This window comes from Orbicella franksi, chromosome 13 (assembly GCF_964199315.1).
Source record: "Orbicella franksi chromosome 13, jaOrbFran1.1, whole genome shotgun sequence".
Lineage (NCBI taxonomy): Eukaryota > Metazoa > Cnidaria > Anthozoa > Scleractinia > Merulinidae > Orbicella > Orbicella franksi.
Window position 1 is genome coordinate 21,653,847 of NC_138157.1, and position 18,448 is coordinate 21,672,294.

Consider the following 18,448-nt stretch of genomic DNA (forward strand, 5'->3'; position numbering starts at 1 on the left):
CAAATAATGGTCCAGAGTCTACCTTTTGTTTAGTTTACACATAATTCATTAAAAATGGACATGCGATTTGTGGAAAATTTGTCCCTTGTTCACAATAGAGGTACATGTAATAATAATTCTTACACAATGTGGCTAAAATCATTATAGTAGAATACTACTCTATATAAAAGACCTTGTTAAATGAGCTATAGAGTGTTGTTGAGTATACATGATGTAGATTGTAGAGTGAGAAGTGATATGGAGAGAAGTGTAGAGCAAAAACAATGCATACAGTATACAGTGTAGACTTGTCTTCGTGTCCAGTACTGTGTGGACATTGAAGTAAAGTGTAGACTATATAAATGTACATACATGTACAGATGTATGACTGAGTAGAGAACGTAAATTAAAGTGCACTGTTATGTATGGTGTGTAGGGTAGAGATGATGAGCATGATCTCGCTACTTCGTTTGTACATGTATTTGTCACACTTCTGAAAGAATGCCAGCGTTGTTTGAAGTGCCTTTGTGAAGCAGAAAAAAATTAATTGCTCCTTATTTGAAAGGCTTTTCAAAAAAGAGGAATCATTATAGCATTTTCCATTTTGAAATATCTCCTTTTATTTTGGAGATTTATGTCTTTGTATTATGCAAATGAGGAGAGTGATAAAGTCATAAATCCTTCCACTAAAATATATAACACTGAATCAAAAATACATGTATCTCTAGAAATACCGGTACATGTGTCAGAGCGGTGTTCTTTAAACTTGGCACTCCCAACAATCTAATGAGGAGAGTTAAGGTAACAGTATACCCCAAATGACTGTCATTCATTAGCGCTGCTTTACGATCGGACATTTGACGCAAACCCCAGTAAAGTATATATTTTCTAAAGGCTTAAGAATTGTAAATTACGAGGTATATGTATTGAAATGAAAAACAATTAAGGTTTTCCGAATAACTGTACCGCCCTATTTCCCAAAGTACAGAGGTTCACTAATCAAGTTCGTTTCTGGTCGGATTTGAGCGAGAAGATGCGATCAACCTTGCGTGTCTTCTTGACACCTTTCTCTAGAAACGGTGTTTAGAAATTTTGATTACTTGTCTAGTTTGTTTTTGACATGCAATTAAACTTTAAGAGTTGATAAAACATGCATTTGCTTCACTAAAATAGTCAAAACTTTTGAAAGAAGTAAAAACTAAAAGTTCCTCGCCACTGTTTATTTGCCTGATTGTCAGGCAAAATTCTGTCCAGATTTCACCCAAAAAAAAGTGTTAAAAACTCTCTGGAAATGAGCTTGAGAGGTGTGCTTCATTCTCTGAAATTTTTTTTTCCATATACGAAGGAAAATATAATTTGGGGCATTTTTCTAATGTAATGAGATAATTACACAAAATAAAAAAATAATATAATAACGCAAAATAATAACGCATTGTTTGATAAAGTGAAGGCTCATTTTACTAATTCACAATAGAGCTCATATCAATTACACATAGTTTTGAGAATTATCTGATGAAAGCAATAGAGCACTTTTTCTGTGTTTACATAGCCTCATCTAAACACTAGGAAGGCTGGGAGAATTTCTGAAAGTTATGCGAATCCTCAAATACGTCTTGGGTTTGCATAACTGTGTCGAGTTCTCTTAACCCTCCTTGTGTTTAGATGGAGCTTTGTAAACATGGAAAAAGTGCTCTATTGCTTAAATACTGATACCTTAAGGCAATATGGACACCATGTGTGTTCCAAACAGGACCCCAAGTCCCACTGTAAAGGGTTGTAAATGGGAATATTTGGTTTTTGACAGAAAGAGACTGGAGCCAAGAGTGTTGCCATGGCAACAGCACAATGGGTGTCACGTTGCTTTTGTGATGTACATTTTTGGAGGACTACCCAATAATTAGATAATATGTTTTTTTCAAGGTGATTACAATGTATGTCCAATTTGATTGTTGATTTCACCATTTCTTGTCCCTTGTTTGTTTTTAAGTCAGTCTTGTGCCTTTCACTCTATCTTACTCCTAGTATTAAACTTCAATATTTGTAGCATAATGTAATCAATCTTTCTTTTATTATTTGTGTGTAGTTATAAAATAATACATTTTATGTTTCAATGAACAGTACATGATTGTATATACCTATGCAAATGTCAACTAAACTAAAAACTTAATGTGTGACAAAAAATTGCTCAGTGTAATCTGTCAAACTATTTTTACTTTTTGTCCAAGTTGATGGACATTAAATCAAGAAATGTATGTTTACATTCATTAATGTATGGAGTTTAATATATCCTTTTCATTGAAAACAAATTAAAATTTACAAAAACGTCAACTTGACTTGTTGGTCACATGCAGTCCCCTGTTTATAGTGCCTCTCCTCCCTAATTATGTAAAGAAACTCAACCTTAGATGAAAGATACAACACCAATGTTTTGGAATGCTCTCACTGTTTCTGCAATCTGTTTATAATTTAAATAATTATAATATATTTTATACTAGCAGGATCAGAAACAAAATTAACTGAAAGGCCTCAGACTTAAGATTCTTAAGGGTGTTAGCAGTAAATAATGTTTGACAATGTGCAATGTTTGCACTGCATATTTTCGCTGAAGCAGATGCAGTGCAGAGCATCAGCGGTTGACGAAATGAAAATTGAGCCTGCAATGATTTCATTCATGGAGAAAACACATCATCCAAGATGTTGGACAAAAATGATGATTTTGTCACCAAAGAAAGCTGCAAATCTTTCTCTAATTTCTGAAAGTTCCAAATGGGAACTCATGAAAGACAAAATTCAAGATCTTCTTTTTTTCTGGTAGAGTCAAACTAAACTCATCCTACAGATCACTTTTCGTGTTGCTTTGGTTGTCCTTACAAATTATTAGCTGTCTCAGACAACTGAACAACTGCGAATGTAGATCCCTGGTAATGCAAACAAATTTTGTCAAATTTTGCTCTTTGAAATTTTGAAAAGCCTCTGATGTCTGTCAAACCAAAAATGGGTAGAAATTTAACATTTGGTTAAAGCAAAATTTTGGAGTGGCAAAAATTCATGCAAGCAAAATTTTGCAGTCATAATATGGCAGTATCAAAACAAACATTTTGAGAAAAGAAAATTCGAAACAACAAAGATTTGAAGATATGAGAGAAAGCATTCATACATGTATTTAACACATCTTTTAACCATGTATTCTGAACTGAGGCGAACAATGTTTGACATTGTGAAGTATATATGAAATAATTCACATTTGAACTGCGGTTGTAGATGAAAGTGAAGAATGATCATCGCAGTAAATTTTCCAATTTAAGCAATTGGAAAGGAGAAGCCTGAAAAAAATCAGGGCTTCAACGGGATTCAAACCCGTGACCTCCGCGATACTGGTGCGATGCTCTACCAACTGAGCTATGAAGCCACACATTGGGAGCAAGGTCAATTGATTGAGGTCGTTATTCAGCCCTGCAGAAACATGTTGTACTTAGTGCAATTGGTCAGTTACAAGTTGTTAGTGTTAACTCATCTATTTTCAAATTTCAGTTTTGGTTTTGTTGAGGTCATGATTAAGTTGACATCTCATGAGTGCCATAAATGAACAATGCTAAATCGCATTGTTGAAAAACATCAATGAAAATGTAACTAACAGAATTGACTGAGACACTACTCACAGGTACACTAACTTAGAACAAACACTACTTGGTCAACTTCAACAACATCCACCACAGCTAGCACCTTACAAATGGCTCATTAATCATCTCAACAAAAAAAAGAGAAACACACTGACTTACAAAATAGAATGGACACTGTCTAGTGCAGGTAATTAATATGACTAGCAGTGGATAGATTGAAAATGAAAGCTCATGAGCAAGTTGCCGATCGCTGGTTACAACTTGATGATGACCTTTGTTTTGGTGTCAAACATCATTTACCAACCCAGGGGTTTCATTAACATTGTCAGCAGGAGAACTGGTTTTCACAGGCCGGCAAAACTGTTAGAACTCAACTTCTTTGTAATAAAAACTTTGTGCTAGGTGGTCAAACCAGCTGGGCAAAATTGTCCTCGCAGCCAGTCAATTTACCCGCTGCCCAGCCCTTAATGAAACCCATGGCAACCACAGACCTTTTTAAGGACTTCTTCACACAATGGAGGACAACATAGTTGGAAAGGTTGAAAGAACATCATATACCATGTATGTTTACATGAACTACATGTACATGTAGACTTACAACAAGCCTGAGATTTTTGACAATCTCCCCTCTTCCTGATATCAGTGTTGGATAATATGGTGTGCCTTAAGTTTTTTGCTTTAACCTCAATGTTGAATATAGTAGGGGAGTGGATTGGAGGAGGAGAGAAATAGGCAATCTTTTCCATTACATTTGTCTCAGGTTATAAATGAACTACGTAAAAAAAACAACAAAAACAACAACAACATTTTTAAAAATCAGCTGGTAACTTGATCTTGTACTTACCACTTCGTTTGTTAAATTGACCATTCCTGGCCATTCGTGGATGTCTTGCTGAGCAGGCACAGGATGATCTTGGGCCATTGTTTGCGCTAAATTTCTGTAAAATGAAATGAACATAAATGGTAGTCTCCTTCACAGTTGATAGTTTGGTTCCTCCATTATTTTTTAAATTTCAGTACTATATAGTTACATGTAGATTCAATTTGCTTGTTATAAACAATAAATTATTGGATGAGGTTTTTGTGATATCCAGAATAATCAAGGTTGAGGTAGAGTAGGGTAGACCGTAACTTGCGAATGCAGACGTATATCCGGCTGTCGCTTGTCTCCGCCGAAAATAATGTCTGCAAACCCGAGCAAGGAAATGATCTCTGTGATGTAACGACTTTTGTTTCTCTTTGGCCAATCAGATTCCATGATAGAATGAAACTCGAGTGCTCCTTGCAGCGAATACCTCGCGGAGTAGTTCTGGGGCTACTTGAGCTAAACTGTGATTGGCTTAAAATTCCTACGTCAAAGAAATCGTTTCCTGGCTCAGGTTTGCAGACGTTATTTTCGGCGGAGACAAGTGACAGCCGGAAATATGTCTGCGTTTGCAGGCTAGGTAGACCGAGACCTTGATCATTCTGGATATCACAAAATCCAAATCTAAAAATTGTGTTATTATACATTGACCAAAAAAAATGAAACTCATGTTTTTGCTTCTTCACTAACGACAAGCAACATGAAGCATGCGAACTTGACATGATTACCCTTAGAAATCATGCACTGCGATCATACATGACATGATTACCCGTGACCTTGAGTGTCCTTGACATGATTATTGTGTAATCTGGAGAGATGACATCACAGGCACTGATTTTGAAAATTTACTGTACGTTTGCGGCCAATCAGAAAGGAGATAGTGAGTTCAATGTCTAATAATTATAGTTACAAGTCAGATGTATTGTGACTTATCACTCCACTTACATCTGTTTCAAACTGAACTGCATTTCTTTGCTTTTGGTTTCTTGAAGGCAACTTTGATGACCACTATTGATCATTTGTCAAAAGGGAGAGTTGCAGTTTTGTATGAACAGCTTTTGGTTTGCATCATTCTTGATACAGGTCTCATTAAGCTCTTTAAATGAAGTTTTTGATACACATTTTGTATATATACATGTATGTATGTTAGCTGGAGTCATTTTGTCTTTCTTCGTCTGGTGTCATCAAATCAGACTTGGATTTTAAAGCTGGTATTCTTGTGCTAACATGGACAAGAAAGATAATAAACTATATTGATGTTTCTTATAAAAGGCTGTTTTAAAGTCAAAAGTCTGGGGCTAAATTGTCAGTTTTTAACATCCAAATGTTATGAGAAATTTGTTACTCGTACTAGTCTCACTGATTCTTGTGTTATCTTCATATGAGCAGTATATTCATGCATTTATAAGCTCAGCATAATTAAATGTTATCAGGAGAGGCCTCTTAATCAAGGGAGAGTACTCAATGCATTGCCAAAGGCACAATAATGTTAAGGGGGTTCTTATAACTACAAATTGGTCATGAATTTGTTGCTGTAAGGAAGTTTTCTAACCATTTTTTTTTTGAAAACCAGATATCCTAAGGATAAGCCTTTTGCACAGGTTTTTTCCATTGAAGAGTCCTGCAAAAGTTTCAAATGACGGCCAAATGACCAGTCACATGACCAGAATAGAAAAACCCCCTAACACTTTAAAGGCATCTAAATCCAAAAATTTAAATCAGTGTCAATGGATTAAGAATGTGCAGGTGCTTAAAGCTGTGCACCATAAAAGTTATGAGGTAATAAACACTGGTGTTAACAGACTTTCTTCAGTAGCTTCCTTTTACATGTAAACAATAATTCCATACATACGATTAAAAAGAAGGCTGAGTTATTTCTGATTCATAAGAAAAATCGGAAGTATTCCTCTTTTCTTCCAAGTTTTGGGGATTTAAAATGCTAATGCGCAGTTTGGGATTAACACTAGTTACGCACCCGAATTCATCTTTTTGCAAAGCAAACATTCCCTTGTATAAGATTCACTATTAATTAGCACTGCAAAATGCTCCAAAACAACTTTCCTCTCAATATCGCCATTAGCAATCCCTTAGCAACTGTTCTAAATCTGTAGTTAAGGAGGACCCCCCCTTAATAATACATGTACAACGCAATGTGTCCCAACATCTATATGTTTACAGTCATGTATTTTTTTCATTTGTTGATTGCTGGTAGTTGTTACATGTACCTTATCATTTCAGATTCTTGATCACTGATCTGTTGGATAATGAAAAATTGCACATGATCAAGGTCCCTTCAAAAATGCTTGCTCGCCAGTTTTCTCAACAATTACCTGTAGTATAGGTAATTGCATGAATGCAAGTACAGTTAAGGATTTACACTACAAGTGATATTTGAAAATTCTCTCAAAATGAAGAATGAAGTTATTGTCTCGGTCATGATAAGTCAAGACACTGTAAATGACCTTTGTTTTTGTCTTCTCTGGAACTGAATAGACCGTTTTTGTATTCTCGGTATTGGACTGCAACTGAGGCTAATGCAGGGAGTCTTTTTAAATGCAAATGACATTAATCTCTTTTTAATGATATTCCCGCACATGAGCCTCCATTGCAAGCTAGTTCCAGTCCAATACCGAGAATACGAATATGATCTATTACCTTATTCTTTCCAAAATAATGTTCCTGCAAAAAAACTTTTGTTTGGAAAACAACATACAAATCATCACCATTTCGTAGATGACCTCCAGCCATGGTACACCAATGGCTTAAAAGATACAATAGCTCAGCCAATCAGATTGTGGCATTTGCATCATACTAGTGTAGAATTTTACTAATCTGCATTATTTTTTCTTACCTCTAGGTCTAATATAGGATCCTGTAAGAAGAAGATTGGTGTTTGGTCTCTGAAATTGAAGCAACTCAGATGTAAGTACATGTACATTTATCTAAAAGGGGTCCTTCTCAACTAAAAATTGGCCATGAATTTGTTGCCGTAAGGAAGTTTTCTAACCATTTTTTTTTGAAAACCAGACCTCCTAAGGATAAGCTTTTTGCACAGGTTTGTCCTATTGAAGAGTCCTGCCAAAGTTTCAAATGACGGCCATATTTGACCAGTCACATGACCAGAATAGGAAAAAACCCCTAACACTTTTAAAGGCATCTAAATCCAAAAATTTAAATCAGTGTCAATAGATTAAGAATGTCCAGGTGCTTAATGCTATGCATCATAAAAGTTATGAGGTAATAAACGCCGGTAGTAACAGACTTTCTTCAGTAGCTTTCCTTTTACATGTAAACAATAATTCCATACATACGATTAAAAAGAAGGCTGAGTTATTTCTGATTCATAAGAAAAATAGGAACAATTCCTCTTTTCTTCCAAGTTTTAGGGATTTAAAATTCTAATGCGCGGTTTGGGATTAGCACTAGTTATGCACCCAAAATCATCTTTTTGCAAAGCAAACATTCCCTTGTATAAAATTCACTATTAATTAGCACTGCAAAATGTTCCAAAACAACTTTCCTCTCAATATCGCCATTAGCAATCCCTTAGCAACTGTTCTAAATCTGTAGTTAAGGAGGACCCCCCCTTAATAATACATGTACAAAGCAATGTGTCCCAACATCTATATGTTTACAGTCATGTATTTTTTTCATTTGTTGATTGCTGGTAGTTGTTACATGTACCTTATCATTTCAGATTCTTGATCACTGATCTGTTGGATAATGAAAAATTGCACACGATCAAGGTCCCTTCAAAAATGCTTGCTCGCCAGTTTTCTCAACAATTACCTGTAGTATAGGTAATTGCGTGAATGCAAGTACAGTTAAGGATTTACACTACGAGTGATATTTGAAAATTCTCTCAAAATGAAGAATGAAGGTATTGTCTCGGTCATGATAAGTCAAGACACTGTAAATGACCTTTGTTTTGTCTTCTCTGGAACTGAATAGACCGTTTTTGTATTCTCGGTATTGGACTGCAACTGAGGCTAATGCAGGGAGTCTTTTTAAATGCAAATGACATTAATCTCTTTTTAATGATATTCCCGCACATGAGCCTCCATTGCAAGCTAGTTCCAGTCCAATACCGAGAATACGAATATGATCTATTACCTTATTCTTTCCAATATAATGTTCCTGCAAAAAAACCTTTTGTTTTTGGAAAACAACATACAAATCATCACCATTTCGTAGATGACCTCCAGCCATGGTACACCAATGGCTTAAAAGATACAATAGCTCAGCCAATCAGATTGTGGCATTTGCATCATACTAGTGTAGAATTTTACTAATCTGCATTATTTTTTCTTACCTCTAGGTCTAATATAGGATCCTGTAAGAAGAAGATTGGTGTTTGGTCTCTGAAATTGAAGCAACTCAGATGTAAGTACATGTACATTTATCTAAAAGGGGTCCTTCTCAACTAAAAATTGGCCATGAATTTGTTGCCGTAAGGAAGTTTTCTAACCATTTTTTTTTGAAAACCAGACCTCCTAAAGATAAGCTTTTTGCACAGGTTTGTCCTATTGAAGAGTCCTGCCAAAGTTTCAAATGACGGCCATATTTGACCAGTCACATGACCAGAATAGGAAAAAACCCCTAACACTTTTAAAGGCATCTAAATCCAAAAATTTAAATCAGTGTCAATAGATTAAGAATGTCCAGGTGCTTAATGCTATGCATCATAAAAGTTATGAGGTAATAAACGCCGGTAGTAACAGACTTTCTTCAGTAGCTTTCCTTTTACATGTAAACAATAATTCCATACATACGATTAAAAAGAAGGCTGAGTTATTTCTGATTCATAAGAAAAATAGGAACAATTCCTCTTTTCTTCCAAGTTTTAGGGATTTAAAATTCTAATGCACGGTTTGGGATTAGCACTAGTTATGTACCCAAAATCATCTTTTTGCAAAGCAAACAGTCCCTTGTATAAAATTCACTATTAATTAGCACTGCAAAATGCTCCAAAACAACTTTCCTCTCAATATCGCCATTAGCAATCCCTTAGCAACTGCTCTAAATCTGTAGTTAAGAAGGACCCCCCCCCCCCCCTTTAATAACACATGTACAAAGCAATGTGTCCCAACATGTATATGTTTACAGTCATGTATTTTTTTCATTTGTTGATTGCTGGTAGTTGTTACATGTACCTTATCATTTCAGATTCTTGATCACTGATCTGTTGGATAATGAAAAATTGCACATGATCAAGGTCCCTTCAAAAATGCTTGCTCGCCAGTTTTCTCAACAATTACCTGTAGTATAGGTAATTGCGTGAATGCAAGTACAGTTAAGGATTTACACTACGAATGATATTTGAAAATTCTCTCAAAATAAAGAATGAAGTTATTTTCTCAGTCATGACAAGTCAAGAAACTGTAAATGACCTTTGTTTTTGTCTTCTCTGGAACTGAATAGACCGTTTTTGTATTCTCGGTATTGGACTGCAACTGAGGCTAATGCAGGGAGTCTTTTCAAATGCAATGACATTAATCTCTTTTTAATGATATTCCCCCGCATGAGCCTCCATTTCAAGCTAGTTCCAGTCCAATACCGAGAATACGAATATGATCTGTTACCTTATTCTTTCCAAAATAATGTTCCTGCCAAAAAAAAACTTTTGTTTTGGAAAACAACATACAAATCATCACCATTTCGTAGATGACCTCCAGCCATGGTACACCAATGGCTTAAAAGATACAATAGCTCAGCCAATCAGATTGTGGCATTTGCATCATACTGGTAGTAGAATTTTACTAATCTGCATTACTTTTTCTTACCTCTAGGTCTAATATAGGATCCTGTAAGAAGAAGATTGGTGTTTGGTCTCTGGAATTGAAGCAAATCAGATGTAAGTACCTGTACATTTGTTATAAGCTGCTGTAATATTTGTGTAAAATTGATCCTGTTCTAAATCTTTGGTAATCACATGCAGTGTCTGGGTAAGGATGGGGCTACCCTGCTTATGGCTGGCAAGTTTTTAAGAAATGGAAACATTTGCTTGTTCCAGTGAGGCTCATTGCACACAAGATCTGTTTCCACACTTTTTTCTGTTTCTTAACAACTTCAAAGAATATTCAACAAGTGTTTTTTTTTATAGCTGAATGTGTCTATCACTCATGTATGTATAGCTAGTGTGGTACATTGATTTTGCTGTACACCTCTAAATTATACAATATTTCATAAATACATTCCTGCAAGAGAAAGATCACTGCAGTATTGACCTATGTAAACTGGTATTAAACTTCATCAAGTCCAATGTACATAATTATTATTCCGTTCATTAGATAACATTTCTACAGGCAGTACTGATACTATAGTCATACACTACCAACAACATAAGGAATATTATTACTTGCTTTCAGACTGGCAAAATTGATATTTAGATAGCAGCAAAGTAGTAGGAAAGGCGTTATTTACCTGGTATACTCCCGCTGAAAAAAAAGTAAAGAGAATCCATGTTAGCATAAGGCTTGTGGTGCTCTGCTCAGTAAGTGAGCAATATTAATTTATAAACGGATTTTCGTGCTCGACAATGAAATTGTATTGATCATAACAATTAGATGTGCAAACAAATTGAAGAAATACATAGAATGGGTTTAAAGGGAGGGACTAGAAGCCCAAAAACAAACAATAAAGCAGATAATATCAGTCTTCCTCGATACAATAATGAAATAGCACGAACTTTTTCAAGATTTGTGATGTGTCCGAGTGTTAGCATAAGGTTAAAAGTTGTTAATATACAGTGTATGTTGACGTGTTCCTTACTTACATTTTGGTTGGCACTTCCAGCCATCTCTTGTGAGGTTCCTGCAAAATAAGGAAACGTTGGTAATGTTATAGGGAGGACCTCTTCGTGTGTACGAGTGCAAATTCAATCAAATGTTCATGGCCTGCGTAGTGTGATAGCTATTAATGACGTTAAGGTTTTACCTCTATGTGATGCTAGGGCTCTCTAGTTTTGGTTTTGCAGCGATTCTTTTTTTCTTACAAGGCTTTAAACTACAATAAACAGCCCGCGATTGCAACTGACTGTTCGGACAAGACTGACAATCCTTTCTACATGTAAAACACTCGCCTGTCGTAAGCGTTCCTTTAAGATAATTTGCTAGCTTTTGGGAACCGTCGAAAAATGACTGAAGCAATGCTTTTACCGAGGAGCTCGACTGTCCAAAAAGTACTTGTTAATCGCCGCAAAATGAGGTGCATACATCCCTCCGTACGAAATGAAACTTGGACCCAGACGAGCTCAAATTCGCCATGTAAAGAGGCTGACATGCGCACCATCTTGCGAATTTCAGGCGTTTTTTCGAGACTTAAATGTGTTACATTGTCGATTAAAGCCTACCTTATCCGAATTTGGGAAGAAAAACCACAGAGGTTACCTTGAATGCAGTTAGATTCCGGGGAACCGAACGATTTCTAGAGCGCACGTGCACCGTACTACACTGTGTGTGTTCTGTGTGATCACGTGATAGAGCTGTGTCACAAAGCCAAAACATAAACTAATCACCTTGGCCAATCACAAATGAACATACAATCCGGGAACTAATCAAAACTCGAAGTAATTACATGCAGCTGACCCAAAGCGCGGGAAAACGAGTGCGACTGATGATTGGATGAAAAAGTGGCCCGAGTATTTTAGCTAATAGTGTCGCCTAGTTGATGCAAAACCAATTTATGAATTTTTTTTTTGCGACACTCGAACGAAAACTGCTATATTGTTGACGATTGGTGGTTACAACAAAAGAAATATCATTTTGCGCGGCTTTCAGCCAGTGAAATAACGCTTATCTCCTGGATGACTGGTTTGGGTCTACGCTACATGTGGATACCAAAACAGCATGGTACGTTGAGTAAATCCGTTTGTGTTGGAAGTATCGCCGGACAGCTTCGTTTATCGCGTTGTTTGCTGACTTGTAGCCAGCATCTAGTGCGTGATAGGCCGTCCAAAACTGTTTTTTTATCCTTGACGGCCTGTGGCTCTTGCACGATCGCGTTGGGGAATGCTTGAAAGCTCCTTAGACGCGGTTTCCGCTTTCTCAAGCAGCAATGAAGTCGGATTCAAGCTTAGTTAGGCCCTCCGGCTGTTTTGCTTTGAGCAATATTTACCCCGGAGAAAAATACTGATTGTTTTCTAGTGGTATTTTTGCTATTTTTTAATTCAAAGACAACGAAGAAACGAGTAGTATTAAAGCACTCGATTTGACCTCGGTTATGAAAGCGAAACATGTTTAGTTTTAATGCCAGCAAACATCGACGTCCTCCATTTGCACCTGCTGAATGATATATTTTTGGGTGAATTTAGACCATGCGAAATTGATTGTTACCCTAACAACTGGCTTGAAAATGAAACGGCTTCGCTTTAGAGCTAAAATATTGCCCTTTAAAACACTACCTGTACCAGATACTTCACTTCAATTTCCCCGATCGTTGTCGTCGATGACATAAAAATAATTTCCACAGATTGTAACGATGGTTGCGATGATAAATATAACAGGATGCACTGTGTCGTTGTTTGAGCGAGGTCCTGTCGGGCAATTTTTTTTACTAGGTCGGCAATTTGGTGTTGATTATGTGGAAACTGGTGAGCGAGCGAAATCGTGAGGAGTTATTTATCAACTTTTATGCAGCGATGACAAGTATCTTAGCGATCGTAGCCTTTTTCTTTCATTGTTTGTAATACTCTCCTATTCTAAACTTCGATTAGAAAATAAAACACGGTCGTCATCTTTGTTAAATAAAATTTGCATATACCTTTTGGATATATCGCGTTGCAGTTAAATAAAGTGCATTTTCATTGATATTGTTTTGAGGTACCATAACACAGTTCTTCAAAATTAAATACTGTATTTTGATATTGTAATCATAAGTCCAGTGGAACAAAGATTTGGAAAAATCATTTAGACTAGGAACTATGTGTGGACCTATTTTACATCGAAAACGGGAAAATATTTTATTTTCATAACCTAGGAGAACCTATGATTCCAAGCTGTTGCCGTACTTGAATCTTTTTCAGTAAATTACATGCTATGTTTTTGTTCGGCTACGAATCCCTCAGTGAGTATATACCCAAAAAAGACATTCATTAACGCAAGTACATGTACCTTCTTTGTAACATCTTGTCTTGTGTGACGTCAGAAAGCTCCTTTCGTGACGGACCCAACTTGAAAGGTTGTGTTTAGGCTAATGGCCAGGTCCATTCCAAAAGGGAGGAGAATGCAGGGGATTGGTCTTTAATGTTGATTGGATTGAGAAACGCTGTGACTTTATATCCAGGCTACGGAATGTACAGTCTTCTCTAGTCGTCACTATATATCCAGGCTACGGAATATGCAGTCTTCTCTGGGTCATCACGCAAATTGTCGCATGACAGGGCTTTAAAAAATTGGCTAAATTTTTACAGACATGTCCGCTGGTTAGAGAATTTTCTATCTAATCCATACAAACGCTCTTTCATTTGTTGCCAATTGTTAACGCCTGTCTTTTCGTTCTTTCGTTTGCAAACTCTTTCAAAGCTGGTTAAGTTGCTAGTGTGAAGGTTTCGTTTGGTGTATTTAGTTTTTCAATCCAATCAATATTACGATTTAGCCCACAGCTCTCGTGTCGAAGTTTTGGAATGGGTTGATAACCGTAACCTCATTCCAGTCCGCACTCGTGTTTCCTTGGCCCAAATAAACCATCCATCTTGGATACTGCAGCAAGGAAAAAAATGCTCATCATTTTAAAATCTTTGACACGAAAATGAAATATTGCAAGAAATTATTGATTCCTTTTGCATATAGAAGTACATCCATTTAAGAGGACAAACTAGTTTTGAACTTAACTCCAGCTGAAAGTTCTGAGGAACTTTTATGTCAATTTGTTTGTCGCTGTTTTGGTAATTGACTTACCTCCGTTGTGTTGTCATTTTGCACGCTCTCGTGTAGAGTTACGGTAATGGTGTAGAGCGTATTGTAGCCCGTGTAACGTTTGTGCCAGAGATCAGCCAGAGAACATGACTTGACGCAAGTAGAAGTCAAATTGGAACTTGAATATTGAAGTGAACATTAAATTGTCGAATATGGCGGGATATACCCCTTTGTTTTAAACGGGATCTGCCCGGGCAAGTTTTGATAGAACGTTTGTTATGCCAATTGTGTTCTAATGTCAACATGACGTTAGGTTGAGGTTCAAACTCGGTTGTTAACTGTCTTCGATTTACTGGCGATAATAAGTTGTGATATGTCTCGGGCGTTTTGATCACCGAGTGGTAGTGTTTTAAGGTTTTATCAGTAATTTTGGATGACTTGATTTCTGTAAATAAACAATGTAGAAACTGAAACCAAAATAATGTTTGGGGTTTTGTGTGGGCGGACTGGAATTTCTGTAAACAACATGACGTCTCGTTTTAAATTTGGAGCGCCAGTTAACGGGTAGTTGAGTTTGCATAATTTACCAAGTTTGCCAAAGACCTGCAATAGATCAAAAGCTCGTCCTTTTGGCTTCTAGAATTGAGCACAATATATTTGTGTTTGTTTAGTTCTTTATTGGAAGCCGATTTATCTGGGACAAAGCCCTATTTTAGATTTTAATATTTGCGGGATGAGGGATTTTTACCAGCAATTTGCGTGACATTAAATTTTACACTGCGGGGTTTTTGCCCTGAACATGAGTCATAAAGCAAACAATAAGCAAGGGACCGATTGACTCATGACTCGACATAAAGCAGATCGGAGAGGCAATTAAATGAGTACAAAATTAATGAAAACTGCCAAGGGATAAGTACCGAGAGTGAATGTACTTCCTCTGTTACTCAATGGCTCAAGGGCTTCTAATCCCTCCACTAATGACGGCGCGTTTTTTTATACAGTGGGGAAGCTTGTCTTGGTGTACAATGCATCGCTTGATATGTGTTGACAGCCAGATAACTAAACAGTTAACAAAGCGGAGAACGTAGACCTCCCTTTTGCATACTAATAAACGACTTGTCTCGGTCTATAAACATGCTTATCAAAGACCATAGCGGGTAAACTCATATCGCGAATGTACTCTTGTAACACTTATCTTTGACAACGAAATCTCACTTTATCTCGAGCACACACTGAATGTACACTTGAATTATATTTTCGTAGTTTATCTCGTACAAATATCCGTGTCACAGGCCGTTCGTGTGTTGACTTGAGTGGTCACATTACTGTCGCGTTAACGTTGACTCATAATACCTCTTTTTAGCAGTAATTTGCTGGGACAAGTTTCCTATTAAAGCATAGGCGATCTTTTTTTCTGCACCAATCATCTAAGTTTTCATTTCGAATTCAGGCTTAGGACAGGCTACATGAGCCCTGTCCTTCAAATCAATACAGACGTCAATACAGAATTATTGTGTTTGTGGCCCGCATATTTACCACGCGCACACTTGCGTGTGTTCTCGCGTGTGAGTCGCGTGAGTGCTAAACCCAACGCTTCAGTTAGCCTACGTGTAGCCGTACCCACCCCCCGAGGAAAAACGGGAGGGAGGGAACGTCTACGAAGAGCTGGCACGAATCGTGTTGTGACGTCACAGTAATTTATGTAAGTTATGTAAATAAATTATCTTTTCCGTCCGTATTCGTGTCCTCGCGCAGACAAATGCCTCGTAAATATTTATTCTTTCGAGCCTATTTGCAAGTCAATGTCCCTTTTCAAATGTATATTGTGTTTTAAAGAGACTGAAAAGGATTCCGAGCGGTTTTTGATCCAAAACAACAAGAAGACAATCTTTGATGTCTACGTCGCGCTCGCAAATTTGGAGTTCCATGTATACGCTGCATCAGTGTACATTTGTAGGCAGAGTCATGGTCTCCTCAAGAAAAGAAATAATTTGCCGCAGAACCTGGAAGAATTACAAAAATCTATGAGAATCAACTACGCCACAAGTTTGGCCTTGTTTTCCAGCCGAAAAATTCGCTAGAATGCGCGAATTTAAGTTCGAAGAGGTTGACTTTTCTACAAGACTTCGACGATTCGTGACATTTGTACATTTGCCGTTCTCTGTTCGGTCACTTGACCTTTTTTGTCGCTTCACTCGTGTTTATGAAAGGCACTTCATGTTGTGTAATAAGGAGGAAGTTAGCCGTTAGATCGTGCTATGGCAAATTTTTGTAGGTCATGGGTCTGCATGGTTTCCGCTGTTATCTGCATGTCGCTTCGTAGAGTTTGACACCTCTGTAATTTGCCAGGTGTTTTTGCATTGTTTACGCTCATTCGTTTGCAAGATATGCTCTCAAGTCTCGCCGAATTTGCTTTTGGGGGACAAAATATGAAATTTACCGTGAACATGTTGCTTTATACTTGCATTCTATATTGCAACGCCGGGCCCGGCTGTGATTTGAGCTGTTTGCAAGAACAGTAGGTAGATCCTTATCACGGATATCATATTTGTTGTTGGTCATTCTGGAACCACATGATTCAAAAGTAGCTGTTTACGCGCAAGTCTGCTGACTGTTTTGCGTGTTTTATATGCCAATGTTCGGCTTAGTTCAGACAAGACCATGGTTTCAATCCTCCATGTGGATCTCATCAATTGCCGGTATTTCAAACTGCTCTGTACGTTTGTAGTTGCCACTAACGCAACTCGTACAGACGTGAGAATGAGACATTTTGCGGCTTGGCACAAATCTATTTTAGCCAATCAGTATTATCGAAAGTATTGCTCGCGGTCTTTATCCAATAAGGAACCATTATATATTTTCATGCAAAAGCGTGACGTCACATAACACGATTCGCGCCAGCTCTTCGTAGACGTTCCCTCCCTCCCGTTTTTCCTCGGGGGGTGGGTACGGCTACACGTAGGCTACCCTTCAGTCTTTTTATTCATCACTTTTCGACCAATGACGTCACATTTTTATGCATGACGCGAACCGCTGATCAAGGGTAACGTGGACTCTGGCCCCGGATATTTCTGGGCAAGTATGCGTCTCTTAGTTACCCATTTGAAGCCAATGTTAAGAAATTTCATTTGACTTGTCAAAGTGTGAGTGAAATATGTGCCAAGTGCTTCTGAACCGTGCAAATCAACATTAACCTGGTTCGAGATGCGAGATGATGAGCATTTGCTATATAAGTTGGACAATTATTTTGATTTCGCTCAAGAACACAACTTTGAAGGGATTTGGCTTTGGTGTGTTAACTGTGGGAACAGCTGAATTCCACTGGCTTCTAGATTAAGTTGCGACACACTCAGTCCAAGTCCAGCCTAGTTTGAACCTCCAAAGCTAAGATCTATAGCAGCAAGTCTGAAACAAGTATCAAGAAACAGCAATGCAAATACGGCCTGTGTTCTTCTCTTTATAGCAAAACAAACCTTAGCCGAGCGTTGAAAACATCACAGCCGATTCGAATCACCCGCTAGTAGCACGTAGTTTGTTTACATCAAACGAGCACGCGATTGCAAATATTCGTGCTTTAGCTGCTTAAAACACTACATGTAGAAGAATTACACCTTCACGAAGAAGTTTCTCTGTGTGAAGTTTGAAGACAAATATAGATATTTTATTTTTATATCTTTGGAAATTGTCTCCCGGCATATCAACTCCACTCTAAACAAATCGTAGTTTATAGAGTGAATCCTTTCTTGCTAACCGTAAACCAAGGGAATCAAATCAACAGGAAAATGCTACGCTTTATCATTATGATATTATAACTGCCAGTAAAACTTCGGCTATCCAGTCACTCCTTACTTTGTTTTCTGAATAAAATCACCTACAGCCAACGAAGAGTAATACATATAAAAAGGGTAATTTTAGCAATATATAGGGGTTGAATGTTGGCTAATGAAATCGTTGAAGCTACTGAAGGTGTCGAACGCACACTAATAATCTTTGTTTGCTATTCGTAGTACTAAAGGATACGTCCCCAAAAAACATGATGACATAATCAGAAGTGAAAGCAAATTTATTTACATCTTGAATATAAGATACATTATTATAAATATTATGATTGCTGCATCTACGTCAGGCTC

General features: G+C 37.3%; 2 protein-coding genes and 1 long non-coding RNA gene across 15 annotated transcripts in view; 1 reads left to right on the forward strand and 2 right to left on the reverse strand.

Moving 5' to 3' along the window:
• The window catches only part of LOC145466017 (uncharacterized), a 160,354-nt gene that overhangs the window by 131,532 nt on the left and 10,374 nt on the right, over window positions 1-18,448 (forward strand). For all 8 annotated transcript variants that reach the window (XR_014041785.1, XR_014041780.1, XR_014041782.1 and 5 more), the window contains 3 exons: window positions 7,322-7,386; window positions 8,783-8,847; window positions 10,254-10,318. This is a non-coding gene — a long non-coding RNA (uncharacterized LOC145466017). The remainder of the gene's footprint in view (window positions 1-7,321; window positions 7,387-8,782; window positions 8,848-10,253; window positions 10,319-18,448) is intronic.
• LOC145466006 (uncharacterized) overlaps window positions 1-18,448 on the reverse strand; it is a 77,868-nt gene that overhangs the window by 52,539 nt on the left and 6,881 nt on the right. For 3 of the 4 annotated variants that reach the window (XM_081449804.1, XM_081449803.1, XM_081449801.1), the window contains one exon: window positions 10,249-18,448. In XM_081449804.1, the coding sequence (XP_081305930.1) occupies window positions 18,386-18,448 (63 nt within the window). In that variant the 3' untranslated portion in view covers window positions 10,249-18,385. Of the gene's footprint in view, window positions 1-10,248 lie in introns of those variants that run through there. The other variant, XR_014041763.1, reaches the window with a different exon arrangement.
• Window positions 1,404-10,339, reverse strand: LOC145466004 (uncharacterized). 3 transcript variants are annotated; one of them, XM_081449798.1, is made up of 8 exons: window positions 10,248-10,339; window positions 9,618-9,646; window positions 8,777-8,825; window positions 8,143-8,177; window positions 7,316-7,364; window positions 6,690-6,718; window positions 4,444-4,537; window positions 1,404-2,356 (listed from the first exon to the last, which is right to left on the reverse strand). In XM_081449798.1, exons 1-8 carry the CDS (start codon window positions 10,332-10,334, stop codon window positions 2,339-2,341), a joined length of 390 nt encoding a protein of 129 aa, XP_081305924.1. In that variant the 5' UTR covers window positions 10,335-10,339; the 3' UTR covers window positions 1,404-2,338. The 3 variants fall into 3 exon arrangements, with proteins under 3 accessions (XP_081305924.1, XP_081305925.1, XP_081305923.1); XM_081449799.1 differs by lacking the exon at window positions 6,690-6,718 and having other exon boundaries at window positions 8,149-8,177; XM_081449797.1 differs by lacking the exon at window positions 1,404-2,356 and having other exon boundaries at window positions 2,778-4,537.

Coding starts and splice junctions, on each gene's coding strand:
- LOC145466004 (XM_081449797.1), bottom strand. CDS start 10,334: ATGTACAGGTACTTACATCTGATTTGCTTCAATTCCAGAGACCAAACA. Junction 8,826..9,617: donor CAAGAATCTGAAATGATAAG/GTACATGTAACA, acceptor CTTCAATTTCAG/AGACCAAACACCAATCTTCT. Junction 6,719..7,315: donor ATCCTATATTAGACCTAGAG/GTAAGAAAAAAT, acceptor ATTATCCAACAG/ATCAGTGATCAAGAATCTGA.